General features: G+C 45.5%; 2 protein-coding genes across 2 annotated transcripts in view; one reads left to right on the top strand and one right to left on the bottom strand.

Annotated features, from left to right (window-relative positions):
* Nucleotides 1-5,602, bottom strand: part of lsm3 (LSM3 homolog, U6 small nuclear RNA and mRNA degradation associated) — a 28,523-nt gene extending 22,921 nt beyond the window's left edge. Inside the window, exon 1 of the mRNA XM_072581771.1 lies at nucleotides 5,536-5,602. Coding sequence (XP_072437872.1) covers nucleotides 5,536-5,565 — 30 coding nt within the window. The 5' untranslated portion in view covers nucleotides 5,566-5,602. The remainder of the gene's footprint in view (nucleotides 1-5,535) is intronic.
* A 123-nt stretch (nucleotides 5,603-5,725) lies between these two features.
* xpc (xeroderma pigmentosum, complementation group C) overlaps nucleotides 5,726-15,445 on the top strand; it is a 43,763-nt gene continuing 34,043 nt past the window's right edge. Inside the window, exons 1-3 of the mRNA XM_072581770.1 lie at nucleotides 5,726-6,028; nucleotides 13,959-14,169; nucleotides 14,819-14,910. Of these exons, the coding sequence (XP_072437871.1) occupies nucleotides 5,911-6,028; nucleotides 13,959-14,169; nucleotides 14,819-14,910 (421 nt within the window). The 5' untranslated portion in view covers nucleotides 5,726-5,910. The remainder of the gene's footprint in view (nucleotides 6,029-13,958; nucleotides 14,170-14,818; nucleotides 14,911-15,445) is intronic.

Genomic DNA, 15,445 nt, shown 5'->3' with positions numbered 1-15,445 from the left:
TGTTAGAGAGAAGAAAGTTAAGCAGTGACTTAAGCAAGACATACAAGATAATCAGAGGGTTAGATAGGGTTGACAGTGAGATCCTTCTTGCTCAAATCGTGATGGCTAGCACAAGGAGATGTAGCTTTAAATTTTAAATGTAAAAACTCGATCCCTCTACTAATAAAAGCTAACACACCGTATGCCTTCTTCACAACCCTGTCAACCTGGGTGGCGGCTTTAAGGGATCTATGTACATGGACACAGAGAGCTCTCTGCTCATCTACACTACCATTCACCCAGTACTCTGCATTCCTGTTCCTCCTTCCACATGTTCTATCATGTGTTTGCACAGTCTTGGTAGGCCAAAGGGTCTGTTCCTGTGTTGTTGTTTTTTTTCATTCTGGAGATACTATCTTGCATGTCAGTCCATTAAACAACTCCTTACCTTCAGGTCTTTCAGCTATATTCTATTTGACCCATTTGACCACCATTTCACAAGTCTCAACATGTTGTAGTTCATCCTCAGCCACAGCTTTCATTTTCTTTCCCCCAAGAATTCAACAACACTGCCTGATTGCAGAAAAGTTGTCTTCTCTTTTGAACCTTCAGTCATTCTCATTCATATTTATGTCTCACATTCTCTCGCAGAAGCTTTTTGTCACTATTTCAGGAGCTGCAATGTATACTATCTCGAAGATGCACTGCAAAAATTCACTAAGATTAATTCAAAAGTACCTTCCAAACGTATTGCTATCTTCTCAAAAGCAAGGGATGGGCAATCAATGCTGGCCCAGCCAGTGAAGCCTACATTCCTTCAAGCCTGCTTCATCAGTCAATAACATCATAGATGATCGGTTTCCACATTCACATTTGCTTCCAATAAACTTTGACTCTCCTGCCTGGCAGGAATATTATCTACGAACCAAATAAAAATATTCAATGATACCATGTCCAACATTTCCTGTCAGCAAATTCCAAAATCTCTCAACTCTCAGAAGCATGAATCACAAAGAGCAAACATCCAAGCGCAGCAGCTCATTAGGAAAACTAAGAGATTGCTGGCCTTTATTTCAAAAGGAATGGAATATAAAAACATAACAATCTTGCTAAAATGAACAGGCACTAGTAAGATGTACAGGTCAGGTGAACTGGCCATGTTAAATTGCCCATAGTGTTAGGTGCACTAGTCAGCGGGAAATGGGTCTGGGTGGGTTACTCTTCGGAGGGTCGGTGTGGACTGGTTGGGCCGAAGGGCCTGTTCCCACACTGTAGGGAATCTAATCTAATCTAAGATAATACATGCAGTATTGGAAAGAGTTTTCCTACCAATCTTTGTGTCATCTGCAAATGTAGTACCATAAGGTCAATCCACACATCAAAGTCACTGATTTAAATTATAAAATGTGGTGGTCCCAGCACAGATCCCAGTGGGACACTACTCGTTATCTCATCCTCCCAAACAAGACCCATTTTTCTAAACTTTTGAAAGTTTTGAAAGTTTCTAAACTTATCACAATGTGGTAATGTATTTTATTGTGGACCAAAAGGACCAGATCCACATCTCACCTGCTCCAGAGATTCTTTCTAAATTTACCAGTTGGGTCTGGCCATTACTGGCTCAGCCAGCATTTATTGCCTGCACCGGGTTTCCTTTGAGGTGGTGATGGTAAACTGCCTTCTTAAATCACTGCAGTCCATCTGCTGTAGATGCACCCACAATACCGTTAGGGATGGAAGTTCTAGGATTTTGACTCAGTGACACTGAAGGAATAACAATATTCTTCCAATCAGTGGCTTGGAGGTGAACTCGCAGATGGTGATGTCCCCATGTATCTGCTGCCCTTGTCCTTCCAGCTGTGAAGAGGTCGTGGGTTTGCAAGATTATGTCTGAGGATCTTCGATGAATACTTGCAGTCCATCTTGCAGATGGTACACATTGCTGTGTCAGTGGTGGATTGAATGGACATTTGTGGATGTGGTGCCAATCAAGCAGGCTGGCTTTGTCCTGGATGGTGTCAAGCTTTTTGCATGTTGTTGGAGCTGCACTCATCCAGGCAAGTGGGGAGAATTCCATTACACTCCTGACTTTTGCCTTGTAGATGGTAGACAGGCTCTGAGGAGTTAGGACAGTTACTCACTGCTGTGTTCCTAGACTCTGACCTGTCTTGTAGCAACAGTATTTGCATATATTTTCTAATTAACCCGAGATAGTATTACATACCCCAGGAGCAGGTGGGACTTGAACCCAGAGGCAGAGATAGGGACAGTACCGTGTGCTACAACTGAACTTATTTGGCAAATTCAGTTGAGTTTCTGGTCAATGGTAACCCCAGCATGTTGAGAGTAGGGGATTCAGCAATGGCAGCGCCACCGGATGCAATGCTTAGTTTCTCTGTTATAGGAGATGGTCATAGCCTGGCATTGCTGGAAAAGCACAGCAGGTAAGGCAGCATCCAAGGAGGAGAACCGACATTTTGGGCCGAAGACTATTATCAGGAGTAGGGCTGGAAGCCTCGTGGCTGGAGGTTGTATAGTGCAAATGTGCCACTTTTCAGTCCAAGCCTGGATACTGTCCAGGTTTTATTGCATCATGTCATAACATTGTGAGCAGGTTGATTAAGATATCTGCAAACTCATTTTTTCTTCCAGCCAACTTTCCTTGCGCTAGTATGTTACAATTTACACCACGATCTCCTACTTTACACAATAAACTTTTCCGTGAAACCTTGTCAAAATATCTTCTGGGTATTCAAGTCAGTACATCAGAGAGCGCCCCTTCATTCCCAAAAAATTCAATAAACTTGTCAATGTGATTTCTCTTTCAGAAGGTCATGCTTACTCTTTCCAATTATCTTGAGCTGTTCTAAATGCTCAGTTATAACCACTAAGCTGAGTTTCCTGTATCCCTCCCTTCTTAGATAGAGAAGTTATATTTGCTATTATCCAATTGAATGGAACCTTTTCAGAATCAAGCATCCATTTGAACCCAGGAACCTGATTGTCCACAACTCTATCAAATTACTCAGTGCCCTGCATGCAACTATCTCATCACCATAGAACACCACCCAGAGCCACAGAAATGGGGGAGATACTAAATAAATATTTTGCATCAGTATTTACTGTGGAAAAGGACATGGAAGATATAGACTGTAGGGAAATAGATGGTGACATCTTACAAAATGACCAGATTACAGAGGAGGAAATGCTGGATGTCTTGAAACGGTTAAAGGTGGATAAATCCCCAGGACCTGAACAGGTGCACCCAAGAACTCTGTGGGAAGCTAGAGAAGTGAGTGCTGGGCCTCTTGCTGAGATATTTGTATCATCGATAGTCACAGGTGAGGTGCCGGAAGACTGGAGGTTGGCAAACGTGGTGCCACTGTTTAAGAAGGGCGGTAAAGACAAGCCAGGGAACTATAGACCGGTGAGCCTCACGTCCGTGGTGGGCAAGTTGTTGTAGGGAATCCTGAGGGACAGGATGTACATGTATTTGGAAAGGAAAGGACTGATTAGAGATAGTCAACATGGCTTTGTGCGTGGGAAATCATGTCTCACAAACTTGATTGAGTTTTTCGAAGAAGTAACAAAGAGGATTGATGAGGGCAGAGTGGTAGATGTGATCTATATGGACTTCAGTAAGGCGTTCAATAAGGTTCCCCATGAGAGACTGATTAACAAGGTTAGATTTCATGGAATACAGGGAGAACTAGCCATTTGGATACAGAACTGGCTCAAAGGTAGAAGACAGAGGGTGGTGGTGGAGGGTTGTTTTTCAGACTGGAGGCCTGTGACCAGTGGAGTGACACAAGGATCAGTGCTGGGTCCTTTACTTTTTGTCATTTACATAAATGATTTGGATGCGAGCATAAGAGGCACAGTTAATAAGTTTGCAGATGACACCAAAATTGGAGGTGTAGTGGACATCGAAGAGGGTTACCACAGATTACAACAGGATCTTGACCAGATGGGCCAATGGGGAGAAAGTGAGGACTGCAGATGCTGGAGATCAGAACTGAAAATATGTTGCTGGAAAAGCACAGCAGGTCAGGCAGCATCCAAGGAGCAGGAGAATCGACGTTTCGGGCATAAGCCCTTCCTGAAGAAGGGCTTATGCCCGAAATGTCGATTCTCCTGCTCCTTGGATGCTGCCTGACCTGCTGCGCTTTTCCAGCAACCCATTTTCAGATGGGCCAATGGGCTGAGAAGAGGCAGATAGAGTTTAATTCAGATAAATGCGTGGTGCTGCAGTTTGGGAAAGCAAATCTTAGCAGGACTTATACACTTAATGGTAAGGTCCTAGGGAGTGTTGCTGAACAAAGAGACCTTGGAGTGCAGGTTCATAGCTCCTTGAAAGTGGAGTCAGAGGTAGATAGGATAGTGAAGGCGGCGTTTGGAATGCTTTCCTTTATTGGTCAGAGTATTGAGTACAGGAGTTGGGAGGTCATGTTGCAGCTGTACAGGACATAGGTTCGGCCAACATTGGAATATCGCGTGCAATTCTGGTCTTCTTATCGGAAAGATGTTGTGAAACTTGAAAGGGTTCAGAAAAGATTGACAAAGATGTTGCCAGGGTTGGAGGATTTGAGCTATAGGGAGAGGCTGAACAGGCTGGGGCTGTTTTCCCTGGAGCGGAGGCTGAGGAGTGACCTTATAGAGGGGCATGGATAGGATAAATAGGCAAAGTCTTTTCCCTGGGGTTGGGGAGTCCAGAACTAGAGGGCATAGGTTTAGGGTGAGAGGGGAAAGATATAAAAGAGATCTAAGGGGCAACTTTTTCACACAGAGGGTGGTACGTGTATGGAATGAGCTGCCAGAGGATGTGGTGGAGGCTGGTACAATTGCAACATTTAAGAGGCATTTGGATGGGTATATGAATAGGAAGGGTTTGGAGGGATATGGGTCGGGTGCTGGCAGGTGGGACTAGATTGGGTTGGGATATCTGGGTCGGCATGGACGGGTTGGACCGAAGGGTCCATTTCCATTCTGTATATCTCTTGGACTCTAACTGTACAACTGCATTATTCCCCCTCTCCCTTTCACCGACTCCCATCACGGAGCCTGGGCAGGACTCATACTCTTGACTCCCTTTCCCACGCTCTCCGACGTTCTGTTGCCCACAATCTCTGTATCACGCCCACCCCCAGCCCACCTCCTGAATGCCTTTGCCTCCTCCATCTCACCGACCCCCATGCTCCTCTGTTTGTTGCTAATCCCTCCCCTCACCCTCATACCCTGCATCCCACACACTCAGTTCTCTCCCCATTCCGCTCACATCCCTCTATCTCTCCCTACCCTCCTGTCCTACACTCCAATCCCCTACACACTCCCTCCCTCCCTCTGCTCTATTCCTTCTCCCTCCTTCCCTCTCCCTCCTTCCCTCTCTCTCTCTCTCTCTCTCTACTACCTTCCCTCCCCCATTCTCTCTCTCCCCCCCTTTCCTTCCCCACTCTCCCTCCCTTTATTCCTTTCTTTTCTCCTTCCTACCGCTCCCTTTATTCCTTTCATTTCATTTTCTTTTTTCTCTCTCGCTCTATCTATCCCGGTTTTTTTTACCTGATCTCCCTCCTCCGCCATGGTTTGCATCCGGGTGACAGTGCCCTGCGCATGCGAATTGAGGCGGTTTGGGGGGGTGGGGGTGGGGCTGCTGGCGGCGGTCGCTAGGGAGATTCAGTCCTCCCGCCGCCGCGACCCCCAGCGGCGGGGAGGAGATGAGGGCGCTGGGGCGGCGGCGCATGCGCGGCGCGCAGGGAAGGTGTGTGGGATCACTGCACAGTAGCAGTAGCAGCAGAGACATCCATCCCCCTTCCTTCCCTCTGACCCTTGCCTTCCGGGGGAAGCTGCTGTTATATAAATTCTGTTTTATAACAGCCGCCGGAGAATCTCTGAGATTGACTCTGCCCCATTTAAAACTACAGAGCAGGCTCGAACATGGTCAAAAGGAAAGGGTCAACAACCCAGGCTGACTGCAAAAGGATGAAGAAGGACTGCAGCAGAACTAAAACTGTCAAAGAGTGCCCAGTGAACTGTGCAAAACAGCTGCCTCCTGGTAATTATCTCTCAAAGTTGCTTTTCCTCTTTGTGCAGAGTTTGCAGAGACTAATTCACAAACAAATGTAATGCAATCAGTCTCTGCCATCCATTCAAACCTTTCTTATCTGTCAGAGAGCAGTGATGGTCATTACTTTGGCACCTCCTGAGAAATTTATTACATTTGTACAGCACTTTTCATGGCCTTGAGATAGTAGAAGATTGAAGCAAATGAGAATTTGCTGGAGGAGCTCAGCAGGTCTGGCACCTTTGTGGAGAGAGAGAAACCGAGTTAACGTTTCGAGTCCAATGGGTGTTCTGAAGAACACTGGAGTCCAAATGTTAACTCTGCTTTCTCTTCATTGATGTGGCCAGGCCAGCTGAGTTTCTTCAGTAATATCTGTTGTTGCAGATCTTCAGCATCTGCAAACATTTTTGTTCTGCATCAGTCTGTCGTCAGACAAAATAAAAGAGCATTGATGGGTGTGGTTCTGGGGAATGAGTTGCATTCAATTTTATTAAAGGAGGACTTTATAAAATTCATTTATGGGATGCAGCCATCGCTGCTAGACCAGTATTTATTGCCCATCCTAATTGCCCTTGAGCTGGTGGTGATGAGCTACCTTCTTGAAATGTTGTAACCCATGTGCTGTAGGTAGACTCTCATTGCTTATTTGGGAGGGAACTCCAAGGTTTTGACTGGAACACTGGAGGAATGGCCATATATTTCTAAGTCTGATTGTGTCTGATTTCTAAGTCTGATTTCTAAGTCGGCTTGGAGGGGAACTTGCAGATGGAGATGCAGCATTTAGGGACAGTTTTATCATTAGTTTTATGTGGCCCGGGTGGTCTGGAGACTCTGTGCTGGTGTGCACTTGGGTGAAAAGACAATAATTTGAGTACTTCTTTTAAAAATGTATTTATTCTTATGCTGAACTTTTATTTATTATGCTTTCAAGTTTCCAATACAGAATTCACTTAAGTATCTGTACCTTGGTACCTGTACATAAGATGGCGCCAAAGTGGTGACATTACATACTTTTGTCTGCGCTCATTTGAATGCATGTGACAATAAAGCTAATTCAATTCAATTTGCATCAGTGGCAGAGTAAAGATAGTAGACAATCAATTTCAGTGAGGTCGGAAAGGATCTAGCCCAAGTAAATTGGAATTGAAGGTTGGCAGGCAAAACAGTTCTGGAAGAACTGCCTTTAAAGGGGATGTGGAGGGGCCGGTGTTGGACTGGGGTGGGCAAAGCTAAAAATCACACAACATCAGATTGTAGTCCAACAGGTGCTTCCAAATAAACCTGTTGGACTATAACCTCGTGTGTAATTTTTAACTTTAAAGAGGAGACAGCTTCAGTACAGTCAAGATTATATTCTGCAGAGGGGGAAAGGTAGGATAAACAATCCAGAGTTCCCTGGGTGATGTAACTGAGTAAGCTGAAACAGAAAAGGAATAGATGATAGATAGCAGGTTGATAATACAAGTGAGAAGCAGGTTCAATATAAAAAGTTCACAGCAGAAGTTTAAAAATAAAGAAGGCTGATCGCTAATATAAAAGGGAATTTAATCATTATCTGAACGGGAAAAATGTGCAAAGCTATGGGGGAAAGACTGGAGTGTGGTTCTAGGTGAGTTGTTCTTGAGAGAGCCAGCACATATACTATGGGCAAATGGCCTCTGTCTTAACTGTAACTTTTCTATCATTTTATAGTGAGATGTTATCATATAGCCAATAAAGGGATTTAGTATGTAGCTGCCACTGTAATTTAGGAAATGGGGTGGTTGATCAGCTCAGTTGCTGGACAGCTGGTTTGTGATGTAGAGTGACGTCATTGGTGTGGATTCAATTCCTGCACTGGCTGAGAAGAAGAGTCCTTCATGGTAAAAGTTTTTTATCTTAGCCTGCTGGGCACACTTTCCTCATCCCTGAAGAAGGGCTCATGCCCGAAACGTCGATTCTCCTGCTTCTTGGATGCTGCCTGACCTGCTGCGCTTTTCCAGCATCACATTTTCAGTCCTTCATGGTAACCTTGGTCCTCTGGGAATAAGGTGACTTTACCTTTTTAATGTAGGAAATGCAGCAGTTGAAGTTTGCACGGCAAGCTCCCACAAACAGTGATGTGATAATGACGGAATCATCTATTTTAGTAATGTTAATTGATGAGTAGATATTGACCAGGACACAGGCGAGAGCTCTGTTACTCCTCTTCAAACGGGTGACCATAATTTCTTTTATGTCCAATCCAGCAGGCAGGGCCACGACCTGACCTCCGATGGTGCAGCAGTCCTTCAGTACTGCATTGAGAACATCACTGAAAGATTCTGTGCTCAAATCTTTGGAATAGGACATAAACGCATGGTCCTCTGACTCCAGTGAGAGTGATGCCCACTAAGATTGTCACATAAAAGCTGATATATGAATGCAATAGTGTTTTTATTTTGTTCTTTGTTCAGAATTTCATTGTCAGAAGTCACACAACACCAGCTTATAGTCCAACAGATTTATTTGAAATCACAAGCTTTTGGAGCGCTGCTCCCTTGCCACTTCACCTGATGGAGCAGCGCTCCGAAAGCTTGTGATTAAAATAAATCTGTCGGACTGTAGCCTGGTGTCATGTGACTTCTGATGCACCAACAGGCCAATACCAACGACTCTACATCATGACAATTTCATTAAACCGTGTAAAGAACCAAGTTCCACAGACTTGGCCAAGGCTGGGTGAGTAAATTCTCAATCTGAGCACCATGAGACATTCTGAGACTCTGCCAGGTGTGAATTTCTACCAGGTGGAGTGACAAGACTGATATTCACATGTGTATTTAATAGATTGACAACAAATGTAGAACTCAGAGGATGGGCCAATTGTCTCAACCAGCATTTTTGATATCAGGAGCCTCTTTCCTCCCTTAATGCTCCAATCCTTTCTCACTCAAATGTTAATCCAGCTTCCCCCTTCAACATATCTCTACTGTCCACCTCACTCCAACTCCTTGTGGTAGTGAGTTCTGCATTCTTAACGGTGTCAAGATAAAGATGTTCATTTGGAGTTCCTGAAGAGATTTAACCCCTCTGGCAGGAAGCGTAGAGGAGCTGACTATTATTTAAATGGAGAAAGGCTGCAGAAAGCAGTAGAGCAGAAGAATTTGGGAGCCCTCATCCATTGATCACAAAAAGCAAATGTCCAAGTTCAGTGGACAATAGGGAAAGCAAATGGAGTATAAAAGTTATGCCAAAGCACTAGTTAGACCACAGCTAACATAGAACTTGGAAAGGTACAGCACAGAACAGGCCCCTTCAGCCCACGATGGTGTGCCAAGGATTATTCCTAATCTAAAATAAAATTACCTAACCTACACAACCCTCAATTCACTGCTGTCCATGAGCATATCCAGCAGTCGCTTAAATGTCCCTAATGACTCTACTTCCACCACCACCGCCACTGCAAAGTATTCCATGCATTCACAACTCTGTGTGTAAAGGACCTAATTCTGACGTCTCCTCTATACCTTCCTCCTAATATCTTAAAACTATGACCCTTTGTGCCAATCAATCCTGCCCTGGGGATAAGTCCCCGGCTATCGACTCTATCTATTCCACTCATTACCTTGTATACCTCAATCAGGTAACCTCTCTTCCTCCTCTTCTCCAGAGAGACAAGTCCAAGCTTAGTCAACCTCTCTTCATAAGAAAAGCCTTCCAGTCCAGGCAGCATTCTGGTAAACCTTCTTTGCACCCTCTCCAAAGCATCCACATCTTTCCTGCAGTAGGGCGACCGGAACTGGACACAATATTCCAAGTGTCGTCTCACCAGGGACTTGTAGAGCTACAGCAAAACCTTGCAGCTCTTCAACTTGATCCCCCTGTTAATGAAAGCCAAAACACCATATGCTTTCTTAACAACCCTATCCACTTCAGTGGCAATTTTGAGGGATCTATGTACTTGAACACCCAGATCCCTCTGTTCCTCCAAGGATCCTGTCTTTAATCCTATATTCAGCATTCACGTTCAACCTTCCAAAATGCATCACTTTGCATTTATCCAGGTTTAACTCCATCTGCCATTTCTCAGCCTAGCTCTGCATCCTGTCTGTGTCACACTACAGCTTGCAATAACCCTCCATACTATCAACGGCAACTCTAAACTTTGTGTCATCAGCATATATACTAACCCACCCCTCAACCTCCTCATCCAAGTCATTTAGAAAAACTACAAAGAGCAGAGGTCCAAAAACAGAGCTCTGTGGGACTCCACTCCCCACTGACCTCCAGGCAGAATACTTTCCATCTACAACCACTCTCTGCCTTCTAATAGCCAACCAATTCCGAATCCAGATAGCCAAATCTCCCCTTATCCCATACTTCTTGACTTAATGAATGAGCCTACGATGGGGAACCTTATCAAATGCCTTGCTGAAATCCATATACACCACATCCACTGCTCGACCTTCATTGACCTGTCTTGTCACCTCCTCAATGAACTCAATAAGATTTGTGAGGCATGACCTACCCCTCACAAAGCCATGCTGACTGCCTTTAATCACGCTATGCTTTTCTAAATAGTCCTAAATCCTATCCCTCAGAATTCTTTCCAAAACCTTGCTGACCACAGACGTAAGACTGACTGGTCTGTAATTGCCAGGGATTTCCCTATTCCCCTTCTTGAGAAGAGGAACAAAATTCGCCTCCCTCCAATCCTCCGGTACAACTCCTGTGGAGAGTGAGGAAGCAAAGATCTTCACCAGCGGCTTAGCAACCTCCTTTCTCGCTTCCTGGAGCAACCTGGGATAAATCTGGTCTGGCCCTGGGGACTTATCAGTCTTAATATTTTCCAAAATTTCCAGCACATCAACTTCATCAATCGTGATCTGGTCAAGACTGTATCCCAGCTCCTCAAAGGTTTCATTCACAACAAGGTCCCTTTCCGTAGTGAAAACCGAAGCAAAAAACTTATTTAGGGCTTCCCCTATCTGCTCAGCCTCCACGCACAAATTCCCTCCGCTCTCCCTGATCGGCCCTACCTTCTCCCTGATTATTCTCTTATTCCTCATGTATGAGTAAAATGCCTTTGGGTTCTCCCTAATCCTTCCTGCCAAGCCTTTTTCATGCCCCCTCCTGGCTCCCCTCAGTCCATTTCTGAGCTCCTTTCTAGTAAGCCTGTAATCCTCTAAAGCTGTGCTAGATCCTTGCTTCCTTCACCTCATGTAAACTGCCTCTTCCTTTTGACAAGAAGCTCCTCTGTTCTCATCATCCAAGGTTCCTTAATCTTACCCCTTCTTACCTGTCGCAGAGGAACAAATTTGTGCATCACTCGCAACAACTGCTCCTTAAACAGTCTCCACTTGTCTGTTGTGCCCTTTCTGTGCAACAATTGCTCCCAGTTTGTACTTCCCAACTCCTGTCTGATAGCGTTGTAAATCCCTTTGCCCCAATTAAATATCTTCCCTTGGTAACTGCTCCTTTTCTTCTCTAAGGCTCTGGTAAATATGAGGCAGTTATGGTCACTGTCACGAAAATGTTCTCCCACCGCGGGATCTGACACCATCCTGGCTCATTGCTGAGCACCAAAATGGCCTCTCCCCTCGTAGGTCTGTCTACATACTGAGTAAGGAAACCCTCCTGAACATACCTGACAAAAACGGCTCCATCTAAACCATCTGCACTAAGGATGTTCCAGTTAGTATTGGGAAAGTTGAAGTCACCCATAACGACAACCCTGCTACATCTGCATTTTTCCAAAATCTGCCCGCCGATCAGTTCTTCAATCTCCCTACTGCTATTTGGGGGTTTTCTACAGACCCCCTATGAGGTGGCTGCTCCCTTACTGTTCCTAACTTCCACTCACATCGACTCAGTAGACAAACCTTCCTCAATAACATTCATTTCTGTAGCTGTGATGCACTCTCAGATTAGCAATGCTATATCCCCTCCTTTTTTTTCCACCCTCCCTGTACTTTTTAAAAGTTCTAAACCCTGGAACATCCATCAACCATTCCTGCCCCTGTGAAACCCATGTCTCCGTTATGGCCGCAGCACCATAGCCCCAAGTACTGATCCATGCTCTGAGTTCATCACTCTTATTTCTGACACTCCTTGCGTTAAAGCAGATACACTTTAAGGTACCCCTTTGTTTCATCGCGTGTGAAACCTTCACGATAGATTCACTACATCCTGTCACTGCCCCATGTACAACTATCCCCCTCTCAGATATGTAGCTCTGATTCCCACTCCACTGCCAAACTAGTTTAAACCCTCCCAAACCACACAAACAAATCTCCTATCCAGGACATTTGTGCCCCTCTAGTTCAGGTGCAACCTGTCCTTCATGTACAGGTCCCACCTTCCCTAGAAGGCATCCCAATGGTCTAGGGTATCTGAAGCCCTCCCTCCTGCACCAGCCTCACAGCTAGTTCAGCTGCACTCGCTGACTGTTCCTCATCTCACTGTCTCGTGGCACCGGTAGCAAACCTGAGATCACTATTCTACTCGTCCTGCTTTTCAGCTTCCAACCTAACTCTCTGTAGTCACTTTTCACATCCTCAATCCCTTTCCTGGCTATATCATTGGTACCAATATGTCCAACGATTTCTGGCCGCTCACCCATCCCTTCAGAATCCTGTAAACCTGATCGGTGACATCCCGGACCCTGGCACCGGGGAGGCAACATACCTTCTGGGAGTCCCGTTCCTGACCACAAAATCTCCTGTCAATCTGTCTAACTAATGAGACCCCTACCACAAGCGCTTTTCTATTTTCCCCCCTTCCCTTCTGAGCCTCCGTGCCAGAGACCTGACCACTATATGGCGTTCCCCTGGTAGGCTGTCCCCACCAGCATTATTCAAAATGCTATACTTATTGCTGAGGGGAACGGCCACAGGGGATCCCTGCTGTATCTGTTGCTTTCCATTCCTCCCCTTGACAGTAACCCAGCTGTTCTTATCCTGTGTCTGGGGAGTGACTACCTCCCTGTACATCTTCTCAATTTCTCCCTCAGCCTCCCGGATGATCTGCTCCAGTTCCCTAACTCACTTTTCAAGGAGCTGGAGTTGGGTGCACTTCCTGCAGATGTGGTTGGCAGAGACATATGTCACCTGCCACATTCTGCAGGAGGAACATGCAACTACCCTGTCAGCCATACCACGCTAATCTGAAAGCCCACACAGGACTAAACAAGGAAGAGAAGGAAAAAAGAGAAAATCTACTGAGTTTACGGACTCTTATAAGGTTAGAGGAGGTGGGTGGGAGGGAGGCCCTACGGTGTAGGGTCGCTGGTTTAGATCTCGCCCAATTAACAACTTCCCAGCAGCCTTCATTTCTCTCTGCTCTCTCTCCTCGCAGCTCTGCTCAAAATGGAGGCCCAACTCTCGAGGTGAGTCCCTTTTTAAGTGGGAAAACCTCCATTTTGGACAGAGCGTTGAGGAGAGAGGGCAGAGAGAAACGAGGGCTGTTGGATGAGTCCATTTTCCCCACTTAAAAAAAAATTACTGTGAACATATCTAAAGAAAGATATAATGGCTTTAAAGGCAGTCCAGAGGAAGTTCACTAGGCTGTTCCTAGGTATGCAGGGACTGGGGAAGTACAGTAGGTTTGGTTGGTTGTAATGAGGTCAGTCCAGACTGACCTCATAGAGTACGAGTTCCCTGATTGGGGCTGTTAACCTGGTCCAGTCAGGGGCTGTGGCTGACAGATAAGAACAGAAGTATAGAGGTTCTGTTCACTGTAAGAGCTGGCTCAGACAGAGCTGGATCAGTGTCAAGTACTGTGCATGCATATGTGAAGGGTGACTGACTGGTGATGGGATACCAGCCTCTCTGGAGTTATTCCAGTGGTTTAATGGCTATGTTCCAATACTTCCATTTGACCTCCAACAGCCACGTGCTAGGACATCTGATTTTTTAAATGCACCCTGACAACTCCTCCTCCTCTTTCCCTTGATGAACAGATGATGACAGCCAGGATTTTGAACCTGAAAAGCCTCTGGCAAGATCCAAACATCGTGGAAGGGGCGCAGCAAAGGCAGGTGTCAGCCTGACCCCTCAGGGTAAGAGCGCCAGAGGAAAGAAACTGCCGAAAGCCAGGGAGAGAAAAAGGTGCTCTTCAGTCAAAGAAGGTGGCAGCAAAGAGATACAAGAGGCTGTACCCACCTCTGGCAGGTAAGCCTTTCTGAGAGTGGGCAGACTTGACGGGTCAAATGGTGGCCTCCTGTGCCCTAACACCACGTGAATAGAACTGTAGCAGTTATAATTCTGGGAGGCATTGGTGAATAACTGTGCCAGACCTCTCTGAGACTCAGTGTGTGGAGCATGAGCTCCCTGTTCTGCTTCAGTAAGATAGAGGAGCACTTTCAGCTCAACGCTTTCAATATCTCTTACGGAGCAGATTGAACTAATAGTGGGATGAAGAACTGCACAGAATGATGACCTAAGTAATTCATTGGTGTTGAAATGTCTCTAAATTCGGGGTTTAAATCAATTGAATTTCTATCTTCCAGGCAATTCATTCATTGTTTGGTTTAAGATTTCTAGCATCTGCAGTTTTTTTTTAATGTAAGTAATTTATTGCGTGGAGGGAAATCATCTAAAATAAAATCAGTGATAGCCCAGTATTGTATCTACAGCATTGGCTTTCCCTCACTTATTAAATGAGAGCTTGAGATTCAAACAATGAGGCTTATTTTAACAGCACCACTATCAGCCCAGAGTGAAACATTTAGCAGATGCAGGTGACAGAGCCTGCCAATTTCTCTCTCTCTCTCAATCTGCCTGGAGCTAATTGTATTTATTCTCTCCAAAATTCCCTCAGGTTGATGGAATCAGCAAAGCAGCAGAAAGAAAGTAGTTCCCAGGATGGAGACAGTACAGAGGACAGTGAAGATGAGTGGGAGGAAGTGGAAGGTAACAAATGGTATCACAGACTAATACGATGTAATTTTACCTGACCCGCCAATTAAATCTCTCAGCGTTCAACCTGGTTTCAATTTGCAGTGCATTTGTTAACCTGTCCCGAAGTGTAACTTCTAGGTGAAGTGATTAGGGGGAGCTTTACTCCATATCTAACCTTGTGCTGCTCCTGTCCAGGGTGTGTTTGAGGAGGGCAGCATAAAGGAGGCTTTACTTTTAGTTTGATTAGATTACTTACGGTGTAGAAACAGGCCCTTCGGCCCAACAAGTCCACACCGCCCCGCCGAAGCGCAACCCACCCATACCCCTACATCTACATCTACCCCTTACCTAACACTACGGGCAATTTAGAATGACCAATTCACCTGACCTGCACATCTTTGGACTGTGGGAGGAAACCGGAGCACCCGGAGGAAACCCACGCAGACACGGGGAGAACGTGCAAACTCCACACATTCAGTCGCCTGAGGTGGGAATTGACCCGGGTCTCTAACGCTGTGAGGCAGCAGTGCTAACCACTGTGCCACCG

Source organism: Chiloscyllium punctatum, chromosome 12, assembly GCF_047496795.1.
Source record: "Chiloscyllium punctatum isolate Juve2018m chromosome 12, sChiPun1.3, whole genome shotgun sequence".
Taxonomy (NCBI): Eukaryota; Metazoa; Chordata; class Chondrichthyes; order Orectolobiformes; family Hemiscylliidae; genus Chiloscyllium; species Chiloscyllium punctatum.
Note: the sequence above shows the minus strand (reverse complement) of the source record. Positions and strands in the feature narration are given on the sequence as shown.